Source organism: Hylobates moloch, unplaced genomic scaffold (genome assembly GCF_009828535.3).
Source record: "Hylobates moloch isolate HMO894 unplaced genomic scaffold, HMol_V3 SCAFFOLD_2, whole genome shotgun sequence".
Lineage (NCBI taxonomy): Eukaryota > Metazoa > Chordata > Mammalia > Primates > Hylobatidae > Hylobates > Hylobates moloch.
In genome coordinates, this window is record NW_026652277.1 from 54,748,358 (window position 1) to 54,770,872 (window position 22,515).

At 41.8% G+C, this 22,515-nt stretch overlaps 1 protein-coding gene across 1 annotated transcript in view; it reads right to left on the reverse strand.

The window, feature by feature from the left end:
- MRPL1 (mitochondrial ribosomal protein L1) overlaps nucleotides 1–19,482 on the reverse strand; it is a 92,190-nt gene extending 72,708 nt beyond the window's left edge. Inside the window, exons 1-2 of the mRNA XM_032149333.2 lie at nucleotides 18,899–19,482; nucleotides 8,296–8,407 (exon numbers count right to left, since the gene is read on the reverse strand). Coding sequence (XP_032005224.1) covers nucleotides 8,296–8,407; nucleotides 18,899–18,929 — 143 coding nt within the window. The 5' untranslated portion in view covers nucleotides 18,930–19,482. The remainder of the gene's footprint in view (nucleotides 1–8,295; nucleotides 8,408–18,898) is intronic.
- Between the last annotated feature and the right edge of the window lie 3,033 nt (nucleotides 19,483–22,515).

Sequence of the window (22,515 nt, forward strand, 5' to 3'; positions counted from 1 at the left end):
AAAGCAGCAGAGAAGCCAACAGAAGGATTTTGGAGAGCCTGTTTTAGGAATAAATTCTCCTATTTAAAATAAACAAAATGTTCTAGCTGTAGCCTCCAGGCTTACTTTACATAAATGCAGAATTCGCCACTAAATTTTCAATCATAGTTGAACCTATGCATTTAATTTACAATTAATCTGATATTCCCCAAGGCTGAAATATGACTTTTTAAATTAATAAGTATTTGCAAAACTCAATGAAAGTCTGATACATAGTCTGAGTTGGGTATATTGCAATTTATTTATACTTTGGACCTTGTTTCACAAAATATTTAAAGTGGTTGAGTGAAAATATTTATAAACACAAAAAAGTATAACATTATAACATTGATCAAATAGGACTCTCAGGAAAAGGCATTCTTAAAAAAAGAACTGCAATTTAACAAATTCCTTCCATAATAATTAATCTAACAGACCTGCCACCTGTTTCCCATGGCCTTCCAAAAGATAGCTATCTTTATTCATAAGAATCACATCCAGAAGAACTTTGTTGTTCATGCAATTATATAAAGCTCTATCAGGAACCCTTAAATACTGTGATTCTCAGAGAATACAATAAATCATACTAGAAAGGTTTTTGGGAAGGTAGAGGACAAACAACTGGCAGTCTGAATCAAAGAGAACAGAACTTAGCTGCAGTTACCTGGGTAACTAAACCACACAGATTAAACGAATAATAAGAGACTGTACACAAGCAATAACTTTTTCCCTGCCTCAGCTGTCTCCTAACTCCAAAAACATGAGTTCCATGGTCATACCCAATAAAATATGATTTTTTTTTTTAAGACGGAGTCTCGCTCTGTTGCCAGGCTGGAGTGCAGTAGTGCAATCTGGGCTCACCACAACGTCCGCCTCCCGGGTTCAAGCGATTCTCCTGCCTCAGCCTCCCGAGTAGCTGGGACTACAGGTGCCTGCCACCATGCCCGGCTCATTTTTTCTATTTTTAGTATAGACAGGGTTTCATCATGTTGGCCAGGATGGTCTCGAACTCCAGACCTTGTGATCTGCCCGCCTCGGCCTCCCAAAGAGCTAGGATTACTGGCATGAGCCACTGCACCTGGCCTAAAATATGATTTTTAAAAATCAGAGATATAATAAAGTTCACTTCAAGGCCTTTGAAAATCTGTGACCCCCAAGAGACCAATCCAAGTCTTTCCAAGGCTGAAGAATCCTTTACATTGGGACATTAGTGGGGGGAAATTCGTACAAACTCTGTCAAACTAAAACGAACTAATCAGAACTAAAGAGAAAATGCCTAGGGCATATTAATGGAATGGAAATATTTGGAATTCTTATTTCTTAGTGTAATCACATAAACAAATTCACTAACATCTCTGATGCTGGTTTACTCATTGCCTTTTAAACTAAATGCAGAAGTTCTGTTTCCACTTAAAATGTAAAAGCTGGAAAGACCATTAACAATGAGAAAGAGCTTGATAAAAATCACTTTTCTTGAACCCATGACACAGCGAGACTGAACACAAATAACCTGAAATCCAAGGACAGTCAGTCCCACCCTCCAGTTCCCACCACAGTCTCCCTTGCGCCAGAGCACGAGAGAAAGGCAAGCAGGTAAGAAACAATCAGCTACAATTTTAGGGCTAGTGTGACAGTATAAACCTCTTGGGAGACCCAGGCATACGGGGACTTCACACTCAATTCACAGGCCATTTTCCACATACCTCCCACCAGGTGCTCCCATGAAAGACTGGAGCAAAGCAGAAGATTAGAAGCGCGCTGCTCCCCCCCACCCCCCACCCAGTTGCAGGCACACAGGAAAAGGCACAGGTAAACACGCACTGTGTCTAACGGTGGAAGGGAAGAAGAAGATAAAAACCTACAACACTTCTACCCACTGGGAGCAGGGCAAGAAATAGTCCTGAGCCCAGTATCCTGTACCAATCCAGCTAGGGAAGGGCTAGGAAACTTCCCCATAAGACATGCAACAGATAAGTGGTGCCATGAAGAGAAGGAACAGAAATGCTGAGAAAACCCCAACCCCAAGGTCCAGCTGCACTGGGCCTACTTAAGACTAGGGCTGGATTTATTAAAAAAAAAAAAAAAAAATTCTTTCCACCACCCATCACCAGGAATAGAAGTCTACTGCTAGGGAAGGGTGCAAAAGAGTGACCCAACCCACCCCACTCCACCCCACCCCACCCCATCCCACCCCATCCCCGCCACTGAGACACAGCTGCACAGGGAATGCAGAAAACTGAGCAAGGAACAGGAATGCTGAGAAAAACCCTCCAGCAACCCAGCTCCCACCCTAAGAACAAGGTAACTACAGAAATTTGAAGCTGGTGGTAACCATGGCAACAACAAAACCAAAACCTAGCTCAACTCCTGATGAGACTGACTCAATGCTCTGACAGATGAAGGGGCATGCCTGTTTGCAGGCGTAAATATTATTTACTTCAGTCCCTACACAACATATCTGGCATTCAGATATCTGACATAAGCAAGAAAAAAAAACATTGTCAGGCCAGGTGCAGTGGCTCATGCCTGTAATCCCAGCACTTTGGGAGGCCAAGGCAGGTGGATCACCTGAGGTCAGGAGTTCGAGACCAGACTGGCCAATAGGGTGAAACCCCGTCTCTACTAAAAATACAAAATTAACTGGGCATGGTGGTGCGTGCCTGTAATCCCTGTTACTCTGGAGGCTGAGGCAGGAGAATCACTTGAACCTGGGAGGCGGAGGTTGCAGTGAGCCAAGATCACACCATTGCATTCCAGCCTGGGCAAAAAGAGCGAAACTCCACTCAAAAAAATAAAGAAAGAAAGAAGAGAAAAGAAAAAGAAAAAAACCCACGGTCAAGAGAGAAACAAAACCAGACTCAACCTAATGGCCTTTTTAAAAATCAGGATCTGCTACTGGCAAATAGAGGATATATGCTTGCACAACACAGGGCAGAGGGGAGAGCCAAAAGGACAGAGAAAAGAGAAGCTGGCACATGCCCCTCTACTCCATTCAGATCCTGATAAAAAACAAAACCTAGCCATGAAAAAAACATTTTTTTAGTATATTATAAAGTCAATACATTAAATAATAAAAACTACAACTAAAATTATGAATACTATGATTCTTATCAAACTACTAAGTAACTCTCATTGTCCATGAAAAAAACCATCTGCTTATAAATTTTCATGGTTTTTTAAGAGTAGGCATATTTTTTGTTCTATGCTCTCTAGGTTTTTGAAAAGCACATTTAAAACCATACTGGAATAGAACTTGGAGTAGACAAAATGAAACATTTCTAGGGTATAAAGGAAAACAACATTTAAAGATAAAATATTCTTGAAATAATTAGTATCCCTAATAAACAACTATGTTTACAGAGCAGAGAGAAAAAGACGAAGCCCAATAGAAAAACAGGCAAAAGGCATAAGCCAGAAATACAGTAAAGAGGCTGGGCACGGTGGCTCACACCTGTAATCCCAGCACTTTGGGAGGCCGAGGCGGGCAGATCACTTGAGGTCAGGAGTTTGAGACCAGCCTGGCCAACATGGTGAAACCCCATCTCTGCTAAAACTACAAAAAGTAGCAAGGTGTAGTGGTACATGCCTGTCATCCCAGCTACTTGGGAGGCTGAGGCAAGAGAATCGCCTGAACCTGGGAGGTGGAGGCTGCAATGAGCCGAGATCATGCCACTGCATTCCAACCTGGGCAACAGAGCAAGACTCCATCTCAAAAAAAAAAAAGAAATACAGTGAAGAAACACAAATGAAGACTGATGGTATCCAAGGTTGTTAGGCATGTGGAAAACTGGCACTTCTCACTAATTACTAAGTGGGGATATAAACTGGTACAAGCAATACTCCAGCAACTTAACAATAAAAAGAATCCAGGCACTATTCACACTCAAAGGAAGCCTCCTTTCTTGTTACATTTCTGCCACCTCCCTATTCATCTTATATTCAAACCAAATTATATTCAAACCAAATTAGTTATGTTTGTATATTCAAACCAAATTAGTTATATTCAAACCAAATTAGTTATGTTTGTATCTTATATTCACCTTATATTCAAACCAAATTAGTTATGTTTGTATCTGTATCATTCACTTTCATGTCTCTGCACTACCGAAATACCTTTCAACCAATTCCCCTGCAAAATTCTTTTTTTTTTTTTTTTTTGGCAGAGTCTCAATCTGTTGCCCAGGCTGGAGGGCAGTGGCGCGATCTTGGCTCACTGCAACCTCCACCTCCCAGGTTCAAGCAATGCTTGTGCCTCAGTCTCCTGAGTAGCCAGGATTACAGGCGTGCGCCACCAAGCCCAGCTAATTTTTTGGTATTTTTAGTAGAGATAGGGTTTCACCAAGCTGGTCTCAAACTCCTGACCTCAAGTGGTCCACCCGCCTCGGCCTCCCAAAGTGCTGAGATTACAAGCATGGGCCACCACACCCAGCCCCCTGCAAAATTCTATCTTTCAAGACCTAGCTCAAATACTTCTTGCCCTACTCTTCCCCAGATAGAACTGACATTTCATCTGTGATCGCATAGCACTTGATCCAATCCTCTAATATGACAGTTAAAACAGTCATACTAATCAGAAGTTGTATCACAGACATGTTAATTCATAATATATGAATATCATATTTGTATACAACAATATATAGAGAAGCTTCTACATATCAATAACAACAAAAAATTAGAATAGGACACGAAAAGAAAATTCACAGTAAAGAAAATATAAATGGGCCAGGCACGGTGGCTCACGCCTGTAATCCCAGCACTTTGGGAGGCTGAGGCAGGTGGATCACCTGAGGTCAGGAGTTCAAGACCAGCCTGACCAACATGGTGAAACCCCATCTCTACTAAAAATACAAAAAAAAAAAAAAATCAGCCGGGCATTGTGGTGCATGCCTGTAATCCCAGCTACTCAGGAGGCTGAGGCAGGAGAATCGCTTGAACCTGGGAGGCAGAGGTTGCGGTGAGCCGAGATTGCACCATTGCACTCCAGCCTGGGCAACAAAAGCAAAACTTCACCTCAAAAAAAAAAAAAAAGAAAAGAAAATATAAGTGGCTCTTAAACATATGAAGAGGTATACAACCTCACTAATAATAAAAGAAATATAAATATAATGATGCTATTTATTACCTATCAAATTGTCAAAGATGAAAAAAATTGACTATACTATACATGGGAAAATTGGCATTCTAATAATACTTGCTGGTAAAAATACTGGCAAGATTTCTATGAAGGCAATTTGGTATTACCTATCAAAATAATAAATGCACACATCTTTTGACCCAACAATTCTATTTCTCAGAGTTTATGCTACAAAAATATTCATTATATTTGACAGGATCTATATGCATGATTATTCACTTGCAGGATCACTTGTAATAGAAAAAGAATGGAAAGAAAAATGTGCATCAGGCCGGGCGCGGTGGCTCACGCCTGTAATCCCAGCACTTTGGGAGGCCGAGACGGGGGGATCACGAGGTCAGGAGATCGAGACCATCCTGGCTAACACGGTGAAACCCCGTCTCTACTAAAAATACAAAAAATTAGCCGGGCACGGTGGCAGGCACCTGTAGTCCCAGCTACTCGGGAGGCTGAGGCAGGAGAATGGCGTGAACCCGGGAGGCAGAGCTTGCAGTGAGCCGAGATTGCGCCACTGCACTCCAGCCTGGGCGACACAGCGAGACTCTGCCTCAAAAAAAAAAAAAAGAAAAAGAAAAAGAAAAATGTGCATCAATAGGGGAATAGTTACATAAATTATGCACTTCTACATTTCACACAATGAAATGCAGTTAAAATGACTAGACAGCTCCATATGAAACTATTTCCAAGATATATTGTTAACTTAAATGTAGGTGGCCCGGGTGCGGTGACTCACACCTGTAATCCCAGCACTTTGGGAGGCCAAGGCAGGCGGATCACAAAGTCAGGAGTTTGAGACCAGCCTGGCCAACATAGTGAAACCCCATCTCTACTAAAAATACAAAAAATTAGCTGGGCTTGGTGGCAGGTGCCTACTTAGGAGGCTGAGGCAGGAGAATCGTTTGAACCCGGGAGGTGGAAGTTGCAGTCAGCCAAGATCGCACCACCGCACTCCAGCCCAGGTGACAGTGTGAGAATCCGTCTAAAAAAAAAAAAAAAAAAAAAGGGCAGGCAATATGCAAAACAGGGTATATAGTACACTACCATTTATGTAAAAAACAAATAATATATTCATGTACTTACATATGCACAGACCATTACAAATGGCTAAAGGATGGGGTGGGAAGAAGACCAACTTTTCACTACATACTATGCTTACCATGAGTATCTTTTATCTTTTACCATGAATTATCTTTTATCTACTCACAGAGTTAACTAACTCATTTTAATTAATTCATTTAAAACAAAAAGCAACTGTTTATGTTGCTGTCAGTTCACTGTGAAAATCTCAAAGACAGAGGAATGGAATGTGTGCCTTGTTCATATCATCATTTTGCACAGTGCCAGGCCTACAGCAGATGCTCAACAAAGTATGCTAAGTAAGAGGCAACTGAGGCACAGCTGCCTGATATTAAATTAAGTTTACAGAAATAAGAATATATTAAGTGAAAATTTACAGTCAGCAAAAACTTTCCACCCTTTAGTTTTCACTTTGGGTATCCCATAACCTAAGGACCGTATTCTAGCAAATTTCATCATAAAGTAAGACTTTTATAGCTGGAACTCTATTTGCTTTGCAGACCCTATCCTCCAGAGCCAATGATTCTATTATTATATACTAACCATGAAGAGTGTGACAGTTCTAAAGTCAGAAAATTTAGGCTAAAACTCTTCCTCCAACACATTCTAGTTGTGTAACTTTGAACGTATTACTTAACCTCTGGGCTTCCATTCCTTCATCTGTAAAACACTTACAATAGTATCCATGCTTCAAAGAGTGTTGTGAAATTTAAATGAACTAATATATGCTATATGCTTTGTATAGTGCCTAGCACAAAGGAAGCATTCATAAATTTTAACTATTATTATCCTAGAGCTTTTTGGCAAGAAACCAGATCCTGCTCTTGGAAATACAAAGTTGAGAGAACAGATTTCATCCCTTTACATATATCTTATTTTATTTTATTTTTGAGACAGAGTCTCCTCTGTTGCCCAGGCTAGAGTGCAGTGGCTCAATCTCAGCTCACTGCAACCTCTGCCTCCCAGGTTCAAGTGATTCTCCTATCTCAGCCTCCCAAGTAGCAGGGATTACAGGCACACACCACTATGTCCAGCTAATTTTGTTTTGTTTTTTGTTTTGAGATGGAGTCTCACTCTGTCGCCCAGGCTGGAGCATAGTGGCGCGATCTTGGCTCACTGCAACCTCTGCTGCCCAGGTTCAAGCGATTCTCCCACCTCAGCCTTCTGAGTAGCTGGGATTACAGGTGCCTGGCCCCACACCCGGCCAATTTTTGTAGTTCAGCAGAGATAGGGTTTCACCATCTTGGCCAGGCTGGTCTTGAACTGCCGACTTCGTGATCCACCCGCCTCAGCCTCCCAAAGTGCCGGGATTACAGGCGTGAGCCACGGCACCCGCTAATTTTGTATTTTTAGTAGACACGGGGTTTCACCATGTTGGCTAGGCTGGTCTCGAACTCCTGACCTCAAGTGATCTGCCTGCCTTGGCCTACCAAAGTGCTGGGATTATAGACATGAGCCACCACGCCCAGCCAAAATAATATAAATTTATACCAAATATATATACTATGCAAATCTGAAATCTTACTATGTAATCATAGTACGGATAATCTTCTAATACATGATGTATAAAAAGTGCCTAAAAGGAAAAAATGTAATTTAAAGAACAGAAAGAAATAGACACAGAGAGAACACCTTAATTAAAATTCATTAATTGCAACAGTGGGTTCTGTTTTAAAAAGGCAGTGAAAGCATACTGGAAAAAGCTTTGGTTCTGGAATGAACTCCATGGATTCAAACCCTAGCTCTAAAATTTAGTAACTCTCTGGCCTTGGGCTAGTTATATAACCTACCAGTGCCTCGATTTTCTTCTCTGTAAAATGTGCATAATAACCATAGCTTCCTCATAAGGTTGCTGTTGGGAATAAGTTAGTTACTGAACATCACTGTTCAATAAATGTTAAGTATTATTATGTCTTATCTTTCCTTCAGGACTATAAGGTCAATGAAGCAGAAATAATAAACTTTTATAACTATATGTCTTGGTAAATCTTTATGGAACTAAACATGCTTTTTAAAAAAAATTTAAATGATAAATGAAATAATAACTAAAAAAAAAAAATACTTACTTTGTAGCAGCAGCAAAATGTCTGTTGGGCACTTGAATGTTTACAGAACAAGAACAAAGTGATGTCTGATAAACCATCTTGGAAAGGCTATGCCTTTGATGATGTATCAAGGCTTGAAAGGAAAAACATGTAAAATATTAACATTAAATAAGCATTATATTCATAATTTTTTTAATTTTAAAAATCAGTATTTTCAAAATGAAAACATTCAATATTTTGTGATTTTGAATCCTTCTTTTAAAAGTGTAATAATAGCCAGGCACGGTGGCTCATGCCTGTAATCCCAGCACTTTAGGAGGCTGAGGCGGGTGGATCACGAGGTTAGGAGATCGAGACCATCCTTGCTAACACGGTGAAACCCCGTCTCTACTAAAAATACAAAAGATTAGCCAGGCATGGTGGCACGCGCCTGTAGACCCAGCTATTCGGGAGGCTGAGGCAGGAGAATCGTTTGAACCCAGGAGGCGGAGGTTGCAGTGAGCCAATACAGCACCACTGCACTCTAGCCTGGGTGACAGAGTGATACTCCATCTCAAAAAAAAAAAAAAAAAGTGTAATCATAGAAACCACAGTTCTTGAAACTAAAAGCAGGTAAATACATCTAATATTTGAACTGTCTTCTATTTTTTTTTTTCTTTTAAAGATAGGCTTTCACTCTGTCACCCAGGCTGGAGTACAGTGGCATGAACATAGCTCACTATAACCTTGAACTCCTGGGTTCAAGTGGGCCTCCCTCCTCAGCCTCTCAAGGCTCTGGGGTTTTCATTTATTTTTAACTTAATCTATTTCATATTCATCAGAGTATGTTAGTTCTATTATTAGGGAATATGTATATGTATCCCAAAATTTCTTAATTTATTTATTCATTTTTACAATAAATAAGACATTAACACAGCTGCCCAAGTACTTCTGAGGAACAAAGTGGGGCACTGGATCTGCGAGAAATAAGAAAAAGGTACACAGGTCTTCGAAGGTATTGTTAATGTTCTATTTTTTTAAGCTTAATAGTGAGTATTTAGAATTTCAAGCTATTATTATTCTTTATATCTTACCTATATTCTTTTGCGTGTGTAAATATTAGAAATATGTTTTTATTCAAAGATTACAAAAGTAAAGTCTTCTTCCTACACTTGGCCCCCAGCTTCTCTCCCATGTTAGCAATACCTTATGCATCTTTTTAGAAACACTATATACATATATAAACATATAGGTACCAATATATTTCCTTCCTCTTTTATAAAATGGTAGCATACTCTAATCACTACTCTATCTTGCTTTTTCACCTAAAGGTATTAGAGCCTATTTTCACAAACATACACACATATATACATGAGATGCAGATGAGATTTTATGTGTGCCTTTCATAAAGGTGTGTGTACATGCATACATTTGAGAGATCATTTCATATCAGTTTATAAAGATTTTATTGCCAAGTGTGGTGGCTCATGCATGGAATCCCAGCACTTTGGGAGGTCAAGGCAGTCAAATCGCTTGACTCCAGGAATCTGAGGCCAGCCTGGGCAACATGGTAAAACCCTGTCTCTACAAAAAAAAGTACAAAACATTGGGCCAGGCGTGGTGGCTCACACCTGTAATCACAGCTCTTTGGGAGGCCAAGACAGGCGGATCACCCGAGGTTGGGAGTTGGAGGCCAGCCTCACCAACATGGAGAAAACCCGTCTCTACTAAAAATACAAAATTAGCTGGGCATGGTGGCTTATGCCTATAATCCCAGCTACTCAGGAGGCTGAGGCAGGAGAATTGCTTGAACCCGGGAGGCAGAGATTGCAGTAAACTGAGATTACACCATTGCACTCCAGCCTGGACAACAAGAGCGAAACTCTGTCTCAAAAAAAAAAACAAAAAACAAAAAACAAAAAATTAGCCAGGCGTGGTGGCGGCACACACCTGTAGTCCCAGCTACTTGGGAGGCAGAGGTGGGAGGATCACCTAAGCCCAGGAGGTTGAGGCTACAGTGAGCTGAGCTGTGGTTGCCCTACTGCACTCCAGCCTGAGAAGCAGTGAAAACCTGTCTCAAAAAAAAAAAAAGATGTTATCTTTTAAGGCTGCAAAGTACTCCACTGTGTGGCTATATAATTTACTTAATCAGTGGCCAACCATTAGGTCATTTGTAATGTTCTACTATTATAAACAGTGCAAAGTGAATAATCTTACACAAACATCATTGTGCACAAGTATATTTATAGAATTTCTAGAGGTGAATTTGCTGACAAAGGATATAAACATTTGTAATTTTGATAAATACTGCTCATTTAGTAACAGTACTATATACATTTCCCATCAGCAATGAAAAGATCACTTGTTTCCACACACTTATGCCAACATAGTATTTTTGCATTTAATGCTATATTTGTCTAGGATGTACCATCTCCAAATCTTTCCATGGCCTACTCCTCTTTTTTTTTTTTTTTTTTCTTTTTCAGACAGGGTATTGCTCCTTCACACAGGCTGGAGTGCAGTGGCATGATCACAGCTCACTGCAGCCTTGACCTCCATGGCTCAAGCAATCCTCCCACCTCAGCCTCCTGGGTAGCCAGGACTACAGGTGTGTATCACAAGCCCAGCTAATTTCTGAGCTTTTTGTAGAGACTGGGTCCCACCATATTGACCAGGCTGGTCTCAAACTCCTGAGCTCAAGGGTTCCTCCAGCCTTGGCCTCCCAAAGTGCTAGGATTATAGGCATGAGCCACCACGCCCAGCCTAATCCTATTTATATCAGCTCAAATGTCATTAAAGCTACATGCCAATTTCATCTCTAATCTTCCAAGCTGAAGTGCAAGATAACCATCAAAACTGTGAATTCTGTGAACATATAGGAGTGACACCTGAGGCAGTGTAGGAGACCTGTCTGCCACTGAGAATTCTTTGCAGCAAAGCCACAAAGGGCTACAATGGCTAGAAAGAAAAACTGAAACAGACTAACAGGTCCAGTTCCTGTCCTCGAGAATCTCAAATTTAGTGGGCTATACTGTTATACAACAGTCTAGAAGATGCTCCACATTTTTAAAGAAGCCAGTTACCTTGAAAAATCACATATGGTAAATTAAGGAACAAGCAATTATCCATTCAAAGCTTGGCAAACACTTCCAAACAATTCTAGTTGTACTAAACAAGAACCTAACAACCTTGGAAGGTCCCAAAATAATAATTCTCTTGGGGAAACAAACAAAAAAGTCTCTTGAACATATCAATTGCAATCTGCTATTTTAAAAAATCAAGGCCAGTCACGGTGGCTCATGCCTGTAATCCCAGCACTTTGGAGGCTGAGGCAGGAGGAACCATTGAGCCCAGGAGCTCGAGCCCAGCCTGCGCAATAGAGTGGAACCCCATCTCTACAAAAAATTTAAAAATTAGTCAGGTGTGGTGGTGCACAGCTGTAGTCCCAGCTACTCAGGAAGCTGAGGTGGACGGATTGCTTGAGGTGGCAGGATCACTTGAGCCAGGAAAGTTGAGGCTGCAGTGAGTTCTGATCTCACTACTCCACTCCAGCCTGGGTGACAGGAACCCTGTCTCAAAAAAAACAAAAGAGGCTGGGCGCAGTGGCTCACACCTGTAATCCCAGCACTTTGGGAGGCTGAGGTGGGTGGATCACCTGAGGTCAGGAGTTTGAGACCAGCCTGACCAAGATGATGAAACTCCGTCTCTACTAAAAATGCAAAAAAAAATTAGCTGAGTGTGCTGGTGCATGCCTGTAATCCCAGCTACCTGAGAGGCTGAGGCACAAGAATCGCTTGAATCTGGGTGGCACAGGTTGCAGTGAGCCGCACCACTGCACTCCAGCCTGGGCAACAAGAGCAAAACTCTGTCTCAACAACAAACAAACAAACAACAAAAAGCAAGCAAGCAAAACCACTACTATCAGTCACGACAACCAGAAATTACAATTTTGAACAGAAATCAAACGCTACAGACCAAAAGAAACTAAACACCACTATTTAAGTAGCACTGTTAGATCATGATATCTATATTTTCAATCCTTTTGTAGTCAATTTGTCTAGCTGTATTATTTTATCTCCTTTATTAATACATTTCTCTTCCCCTTATTCTTAGCATATAACCTCACTTGCTACTTCAGAGAAAATAGCCCTCAGAACTTCCTGAACTACTGAGTCTGTGATCCAGCACTCATTCTCAAAATCTCTCCCACCCCGTGGCAATGAGATAGAAACAACTTCTCTTTTAATTGATAGTGAAAGGTTAGAGTTCCCTTGAGGTCAGTCCTATATTACCTTCTCACCTGAGTCTATGGTCCTCACTCTCCCTAGGGAATCGTATCCATCTATTCTTGCCTTTCTGCTACAACTATCACAGTCCAGGCCACCATCACCTACCACCTGGATGACTGCCACAGCCTCTAAACTGTTCTGTCTTCTACACTTGGCCCTCTCCATTTCTTTTCCACCTATTAGTAAGAGGGATCATTTTAAAATGAAAATTTCATCATGTCCTTGAAATACTTGGATGGCTAAACTTGGCTCTTTGAACAAAGGAAATTTTTACCAAGGTACTCCATGAGCTACTACTAAACTATCTGGTGAGCATCCTCTAGCACCACTCTCTCTCATGTTCACCACGCTTCAAATACACTCATCTTCTTTCAGTTACTTCACCCTGTTCTTTACTACCTAAGAATTTTCATAATCTTCCATCTATGACATTTTCTCCTATTGCTTTCCACTCCACTAGTTCATAGTAATACAGTTATCTTTCAAGGACTCTACTTAACATTATTTCTTCAGAAGAGTCTCCCCTGAATAGATTAGGGCTCTCATATACATTTGTATAGCATCTTATACTTTTCCTTCACAGCACTTAGACGACAATTTTAACTAAAGAAATAATTATCCAGGTCGGGCGTGGTGGCTCACGCCTGTAATCCCAGCACTTTGGGAGGTTGAGGAGGGTGGATCACAAGATCAGGAGTTCAAGACCAGCCTGGCCAACATGGTGAAACCCCGTCTCTACTAAAAATACAAAAAAAATTAGCTGGGTGTGGTGGCATGCTCCTGTAATCGCAGCTACTCGGGAGGCTGAGGCAGGAACTGCTGGAACCCCAGAGACAGAGGTTGCAGTGAGCCAAGACTGTACCACTGCACTCCAGCCTAGGCAACAGAGGAAGACTCCATCTCAGAAAAAAAAACAAAATATACACACAAAAGTTAGCTGGGCATGATGACACATGCCTGTAGTCCCAGCTACTCAGGAGGCTGAAGCAGGAAAATCACTTGAACCTGGGAAGCAGAGGTTGCAGTGGGCCAAGATCGTGCCACTGCACTCCAGCCTGGGCAACAGAGTGAGACTCCATCTCAAAAAGGAAAAAAAAAAGAAATAACTGGCCAGGCGCGGTGGCTCACGCCTGTCATCCCAGCACTTTGGGAGGCTGAGGTGGGCGGATCGCGAGGTCAGGAGATCAAGACCATCCTGGCTAACACAGTGAAAACCCGTCTCTACTAAAAATGCAAAAAATTAGCCAGGCGTGGTGGCGGGCGCCCGTAGTCCCAGCTACTCGGGAGGCTGAGGCAGGAGAATGGCGTGAACCTGGAAGGTGGAGCTGGCAGTGAGCCAAGATCGTGTCACTGCACTCTAGCCTGGGCGACAGAGCAAGACTCCATCTCAAAAAAAAAAAAAAAAAAGAAAAGAAAAAGAAGAAAGAAATAAGTATCCAAGGCTGGGTGTAGTGGCTCACGCATGTAATCCCAACACTTTGGGAAGCCAAGGTGGGTGGATCACTCATGCCTATAATGCCAGCACTTCAGGAGACTGAGGTGGGAGGATAATTTGAGCCCAGGAGTTCAAGACCAGCCTGGGCAACATAGTGAGACCCCGTCTCTTAGAAAAGAAAAGAAAAGAAAAGAAAAGAAAAGAAAAGAAAAGAAAAGAGAAAAGGAAAAGGAAAAGAAAAGAAAAAGAAAAAGAAAAAGAAAAAGAATTATCCAATTAATTCCTGCTCCTCAATAGATGGTAAGCATCATGGGCAGGAAATGTATATAGCTTGTTCAGCATTGTATACCTAGCACCTAGCACAGTGTTTGTCAAGTGAAGACTCTAAATAAACATTTGTTGAAGAAAATTTGAACAAATGAGAGCAAAAATTGGACTCAAATATTATGCATTACAGTACGTGAAAGGGGCCATTTTTCTGATGATCCATTTATTCATTCAACAAATATGCCAGTGAAACATGTGCTAGCACTGCCTGAAGCATTTAGGTACATCAGTGAATAAAACATAAAAATCCCTATCCTCATAGGGCTTATGTCTAGAGGGGGAAGACAATACCAATAAAAATAATTGGGGGATGGAGGCACTGCAGGACAAAAGGGATTGTATCAGGGGAAAGTGGTTTGCAACTTTAAGTATAGTGGTTAAGACAAGCCTCATTAAAAGGGTGACATTTGAGGCCAGACATGGTGGCTCATGCCTGCAATCCCAGCACTTTGGGAGACCGAGGTGGGAGGATCCCAAGGTCAGGAGTTCGAGACCAGCCTGGCCAACATGTTGAAACCCCATCTCTACTAAAAATACAAAAATTAGCTGGCTGTTGTGACAGGCACCTGTAATCCCAGCTATTCAGGAGGCTGAGGCAGGAGAATCGTCTGAACCCAGGAGGCGGAGGTTGCAGTGAGCCGAGATTGTGCCATTGCACTCCAGCCTGGGCAACAAGAGCAAAACTCCGTCTCAAAAAAAAAAAAAAGAGGGTGCTATTTCAGCAAAGAGTTGAAAGATATGGGAAAGTTAGCCATGCAAACACCGAGAAGGTGTTCTAGGGTGAAGATCCTAAGGCAGGAGTGTTCTTAATGTGTTTAAGAAACTAGAAGGCCAGTTGGTTACAGCAGAGTGAGTGTGAGGGAGGACAGATGGAGAAGAGGTCAGAGAGGTCAGCTGGGTGAGGTGGGGGTAGGAGAAGATAGGCACAAGGTGATATTGAAGACTTGTACACCAGTGCTACTCAATTGAAGAATAATGTAAGCCACATGTACAATTTTAAATTTTCTAATAACTACAATATATAAGGTAAAAAGAAACAGTAAGTTAATATTTTATCACTAATACCCCAGAGTATTATTAAATTATCAATGTAAAAAAAATTGGGCTGGGCGCAGTGGCTCACGCCTGTAATCCCAGCAGTTTGGGATGCCGAGGCGGGTGGATCACCTGAGGTCGGGAGTTCAAGACCAGCCTGGTCAACAGGGCAAAACCTCGTCTCTACTGAAAATACAAAAATTAGCTGGACTCAGTGGCATGTGCCTGTAATCCCAGCTCCTCAGGAGGCTGAGACTACAGAATCTCTTGAACCTAGGAGGCACAGGTTACAGTGAGCCAATCATGCCACCACACTCCAGCCTGGACAACAGAGCAAGACTCCGTCTCGGAAAAAAAAAAAAAAAATTACTGAGGTATTTTACATGTTTTTTTTTTTTTATGCTAAGCCCTCAAAATCTAATGTATATTTGACAAATTCAATTCAGATTAACCACATTTGAAGTGCTCAATCAATAGCGGCTAATAAAATGAACAGCACAACTGTAGGCCATTCTAAGGGCTTTGAATTTAGAAAAATGGAAAGGCTTTGCAGAGTTCTGAGCACAGGAGTAACATGACTGAGGTCCTTAAAGGACGAATTTCACTACTCATTGACAGTAGACTGTAGAGAAATCCAAGTGAGAGATGGTAGCAGGTTGGAACAAGGTAGCTGCAGTGGGGCAGTGAGAAATCAGAGTCTGGATTTATTTTAAACGTAAAGCCAACAGGATTTGCCAACTATTTAATGTAAAGTGTGAGATACAGAGAGGAGTCAGCCAGGTGCAGTGGCTCAGAGCCTGTAATGCCAGCACTTCAGGAGACTGAAGTGGAAGGATCACTTAAGCCCAGGAGCTCGACAGCAGCCTGGGCAACATAGTGAGATCTCATCTCTACCAAAAAAAAAAAATTAGCTGGTCACAGTGGGCCCCAGAGGTCAAGGCTGCAGTGAGCCGTGACCGGGCCACTGCACTCTAGCCTGGCCAACACAGTGAGATCCTGTCTCAAAAAAAAAAAGAGTCAAGGATATTCTGAGGTTTTGGCCTGGACAACTGAAGGATGGAATTGCCTTCAAATGAGAAGAAAAAGACTGCAGGCTATAACAATGAGTTTGATTTTAAACAACTGCAAAGTGCTGATATGCTATCAAAGTGGAGATGTAGAATACTCAGATGAGTTTAAGAATCTAAAGTTCAGAAGAGTGATCTGAACTGTAGATATAAATTTGATAACCATTAAGGTATAGACAATAATCAGCTGGGCACGATGGCTCACGCCTGTAATCCCAGCACTTTGGGAGGCAGAGGTGAGTGGATCACTTGAGATCAGGAGTTCGAGACCAGCCTGGCCAACATGGTGAAACCCCACCTCTACTAAAAATAGAAAAATTAGCCGGGCATGGTGGCACGTGCCTGTAATCCCAGCTACTTGGGAGGCTGAGGCACAAGAATTGCTTGAACCCAGGAGGCAGAGGTTGCATGAGCCGAGATCGTGCCACTGCACTCCAGCCTGGGTGACAGAGCAAGACTCCATCTCAAAAAAAAAAAAAAAGATATAGACAATAATTGGCCATCCATTTCTCCAACAGCCAGGAAGAACGCTGGTATTGAGGCTGATACCTAACAAGAACAGTAGCTACTGTGGCTTCCAGTGCTTTAATGAACCTCAGATGTGGGGCCTTCTGGCAAAACATTTGCAATTTCATATTGTTGAAGCATTCATTGTATCCCTGGGGGTTTTAGCTATGTTTGCTGTGGCTGAGCCAAGAAAGAAGGCATATGTCAACTCCTACAGAAATGATGATTCCATAAAAGATTTTGAGGAGATGAGGAAAGCTGGTATATTTCAGAGCACAAAGTGATTTTGCAATATAAAGAATTTCTTTGGGTTGAATTACCTAAAAGTTTGTCACTGACTTGTGTTCTTGAACTATGAAATGTGAATATGTGGGCTAGACAGTTTCTCTTGATAAGTAAACAATTAAAAAAATAAAAAAGATAGACAATAATCAAAGCCACAAACTTTGGATGAGCTAACCAAGGAGTGAATTTAGATACAGAAGTGATGAGAATGAAGGATGGAACCCTGGCTTCCAGAACACTTCAAGTAAAGAGACTGGGGAGAGGAAGAGGAACCAGCCAAGTAATGTGAGAAAAAATGACACATGAAATAGGAAGACAATTAACAGAGAGATATCCTAGAAGCCAAGAGAAGAAAATGTGACAAGAAAATTATAATATTCAGGTATTTTTGGTTTCTTTGGATTTGTGTAACATAACGATTTCTGTCATACGTGAAGATGCCTTCAACCTCCTTTCAGAAATAATACACATTTTGGTTTGCTCACATAGTAGGCATCAGGGTCTGTTATCTCGTCACCCCTAATTTTTGAGCAATAACTCTCTTGACACAGTTTTCCGGCAAAGAAATTCAAAACAACAACAAAAAAAAACTGTGATGCAGTGTTAAATATACATATATCATTGACCTAGGATTGCAAGCTTCAGTACTTCCTCTGCCATTTACTAGTTATATGAACTTGGCCACATATCTAGTAAGATCAATTTCTTCCTCTGTAAAATAGGGGTAATGCTGGCTACTGCTTCTACCTAAAGACCTACCTAAATTAAACAATATATATCACTGGACTTCAAAAACACAAAATAAAAGCAAAAAGCGTTGCACAGGCCGGGCGCGGTGCCTCAGGCCTGTAATCCCAGCACTTTGAGAGGCCGAGGAGGGTGGATCACCTGAGATTAGGAGTGCAAGACTGGCCTGGTCAACATGGTGAAACCCTGTCTCTACTAAAAATACAAAAATTAGCCAGGCGTGGTGGCACACGCCTGTAGTCTCAGCTACTCGGGAGGCCGAGGCAGGAGAATCGCTTGAACCTGGGAGACGGAGGTTGCAGTGAGCTGAGATCGTGCCACAGCACTCCCAGCCTGGGTGACAGAGCGAGACTGCCATCTCAAAAAAAAAAAAAAAATTGTTGCACAAGAAAGGGCTGTCATCGTAGCTAGAAAGTTGAAATTATTAAGATGAAGAGGCGCTACCAAGAGGTACTCCAGAATTAGCCTTCAAATGATAAACGTTGATCCAAATTAGACCACCTATGGAAGTTTAAGAACTGGAATCGCCTATAACGATGTAATTCAGAAAGCACCGAAAAGCACTTTGAAAATTGCTCTAGTTTACAGACTTAAGCCACTCAAATACATCATCTTTCTCTTACCAGAACTCACGTCTTATCACACTCCACTACCCGCAGCCCACACCCCAGTATCAGAGACGACCCAGTCCTTGCCCTCCCCATAGGTGCCTGGAGGGCGCTCGATGTACGTCCCGCTCCCACTCCCTCCCTCAGGGTGGACGTCTCCAGAATGGAGTGAAACCCTTCATAAGGTCACTTTTAAGTACTAATGACCGACCCTTTGAAAAACCTAGAGACCAGAAACAGCACGAGGCATTTTCAGCACCCAGAGCAGAATCCGCCTTGCACTCTGCTGCAAACAGAGACTCGGTGCCAGAGCCATTTCCCCTGCAAGACAACCCCCTGCCTTACCTCTACCCATGCACCTTACGGCCGCCGCCATGTTGGGCACTCCGGATTGCGTTCACGAAATTGTTCCTACGTTTCTACTGGGAACAACTAGAAAAGGGTTCCGTTCTAGAATCCGCAAAGAGGGAAGGAGTTAAAAGGAGCAAGAGGAACGGGGCGGAGACCAAAATGAGCTTTGCTGCCGGCGTGGCGGTGTTACTGTTAGTCCTCCGTGCTGCACAGCACCCTGTGTTTCGTCGTTCCGGTATGGCTGGTTAACCACCTTCGGGAAAATACGATCCTGTTGGCGATGCCGTGATTCTTTTCATCCTTTCTTCTTACACTTTTTCTTTTTTGATCCTGCAAGTGTACTCAGAGCGACAATTTTAACAGGCTGTGAGAGTACTTAATACCCAACGTAAAATCTTGAAAAACAGGAACCCTGAAGCCCACTAGCTTCCTCCGCCACTTTTCCGGCCTTGGAAAGACTTACTTAAAAAATTCTCTAGGCGTTTTCGCCGCTACCCAAGGGAGGTGTCCAACTCACTGACAAACTTTCTTTGTTAATTGTCAAACTTTCTCTCAGCGCAAGATCAACCTTAGCTTTAAAATCTTACATTAATCTCTACATTTACCCCCTGCTGGCAAGCGAGTAGACTTGCCATTAGGATCAATTGAATAAGAATACTTGACATTTATAAAACATTTCTAGTTTTAAAATGGCAGCTCCAAGACCCACGCACAAATTATTCTGATAGGAAAGAAAAAAAAACAATGAGTGTACTTTCCATTACGTCACAGCTGTCAGTGTGGTTTATCTAAAACAAATCTGATTACGGATTTTATCACTTCCCAGCTTACCTCCCCCACAACACACACACACACACACACACACACACACACACACACACACACACGTTTCTCACCTCCATAACTTGGTTCATTCCATCTTCTGTGCTTCGTGTGTACTGTACCCTACATCACCTAGGTAACTTTTTAAAGATTTCGCCTCAGGCTATGTTTCTTTTAAACAGTTTTGAGATGTAATTTACATAGCATACAATCTACCAATTTAAATTGTACAATTAAATGGTTTTTAGTATACTCAAAGAGTTGTGCAGCCATCACCACAATATATCAGTTCTTGTCACCAGTCTGAGCTTTTTATGGGTAGAAACCATCTTACTCATTTTTGTAACCTCAGCACATACTTCAGTGCCAGGCCCATAGGAGGCTCTCAGTAAATGTTTGCTGAATAAATGAATATATGCATACACGAATTAGTGACTCAATTAGAATGGCAAGCCTGCAAAATTAACTTGCTTCAATGAAGCTGCCCAAGGAAGATGAACTGGATCAAAGGCATTTCCCAGATGCTTTATTCATATTTATACATAGTACTCATCTACATGAAAAATAAGATTTCTAATGTATTGCCTTGTCTTGTTAACATCTAAGCAGTTACTTCAAAGATTATATAACAATTTTTGACTTATGCAAAAAAATCGAAGAATTTAAATCTATCTTTGTAACCTTTTCCTTCTCTCCCTCGCTCCCTCTCATCCTCCCTTCTTTTCACAAATATATGAGTGCCTGCCATGTGTCAAGCAGTGTACTTGGCTATGCACAAATGAAAAAAACTAATTCAATTTGAGAGTAAGTACCAGAATTGGAGCAAGTTTACCCAGTCAATTTTAGAGAAAACCAAATACTCAGAGGTGCTGGTCCTTAGACCCTATATCCGTTTCCTTTCCACAGTCAACAGCTGGGGTCAGTTGGCCCCCATCTGTGGACTTTTTTTTTTTTTTCCTCTCAAGACAGGATCTCACTCTGTCACTCAAGCTGGAGTGCAGTGACAAGATCATAGCTCATTGCAGCCTTCACCTGCTGGGCTCAAGAGATCCTCATGTCTCAGCCTCCCAAGGGGCTGGGACTACAGGCACACACCACCACACCTGGCTAACTTATTTTTTTTTTTCTTTATAGACAGCGGGGAGTGTGGGGTGTCTTGCTTTTTTGCCCAGGCTGGTCTCAAACTCCTGGCTTCAAGCAATCCCAAAGTGCTGGGATTACAGGTGTGAACCAACACAGCAGGCCCCATTTATGTCTACTGTTCTAACAAGAGAGTTTAAACATCCTATGTTGAAACTATTACCATGTAGTATGCTTACATACCATATAGTATGCTTATAGTGGTAGCCTAATTAATGTCCTGTACAGGTACAGCTTACCTGTTGCCCACTCTGGTCACCAGAACTCGATGGCATTAGGTAGGATCCAGATTCCAGTTTTGTATATAACAATACATAAAGAGATTCCTTAGCCTGAGACTTTATTTTTATTTTTATTTTTTTGAGACAGAGTCTCGCTCTTTCACCCAGGCTGGAGTGCAGTGGCGCAATCTCGGCTCACTGCAAGCTCCGCCTCCCAGGTTCATGCCATTCTCCTGCTTCAGCCTCCCGAGTAGCTGAGACTGCAGGCGCCTGCCACCACGCACGGCTAGTTTTTTATGTTTTTAGTAGAGACGGGGTTTCACCGTGTTAGCCAGGATGGTCTCCATCTCCTGACCTCGTGATCCACCCGCCTTGGCCTCCCAAAGTGCCGGGATTACAGGTGTGAGCCACCGCTCCTGGCCTTAGCCTGAGACTTTATAAAAACAACAAAAGGACTTTATAAAAACTACAAAAATCCATACTCTGAAATGGGAACTCCAAGACTGTAAATATTTAGTACATAATGAGTTTCTTCTCACTAAAAAGAGGTAGTAGAGCAGGAATATCCAATCTTTTAGACCACACAAAAAATACACTAATGATAGCTGATGAACTTAAAAAAAAAATCATCAAAAAATCTCATAATGTTTTAAGAAAGTTTACAAATTTGTGTTGGGCCACATTCAAAGTCATACTGGGCCTCATGTGGCTGGCAGGCTGTGGGTTGGATAAGCTTGTAATAGAGCGTTTTGGTTAAGCAGCTGTGCTCTGGAGCCAAACTGCCTAGGTTTGAATTCCAGTATTATCACTTAGTAGTTGTGTGACCTGGGGCAAATTTATATACCTCTCTGGGCCGTGGTTTCCCTGATATGGGGCTAATAATAAGATAATTTACTGAGGTGCTTACTGAAGTACTTGGCACAGAGTAAGCACTCAAAAAATATTAAGTGTCATTATTAAAGAACAAGTGAGAGCTCTGAACCAGAAAGGCAAAATGAATAAGCTGTTCTAGTACTCCTTCTTCCAATATCTGCTTATTTCTTAACATGATCCATGCTGTTGTTATTCCCGTATGTATAAGGATGTCACTTTCTATAAATTAGAACTTTTATATGTATTTGCAGAAGGTCTTTAGACTGTATTATGCACTTAAAATTCACTTTAAAATGCAACTTTTGATTTCTAGGAAGGTTTATACTTTCCAGGAGTCTTGGCAAAATGCCAGCTGCCAGCCTGCTTGGCTAATTTCCCTGGGAAAAGTTAATAAATATTTGTCTAGCCCTGTAACTTACTTGATCTGTGTTCTCTGCCTTCTTCAGCCATCTTCCAGTTGATCTGGAAACTTCTTTGCAAGAAGTGTCACTTCCCTTTGGGGTTCAAGTTGAAAATGGATTCTCAGCCAGGCACGGTGGCTCACACCTGTAATCC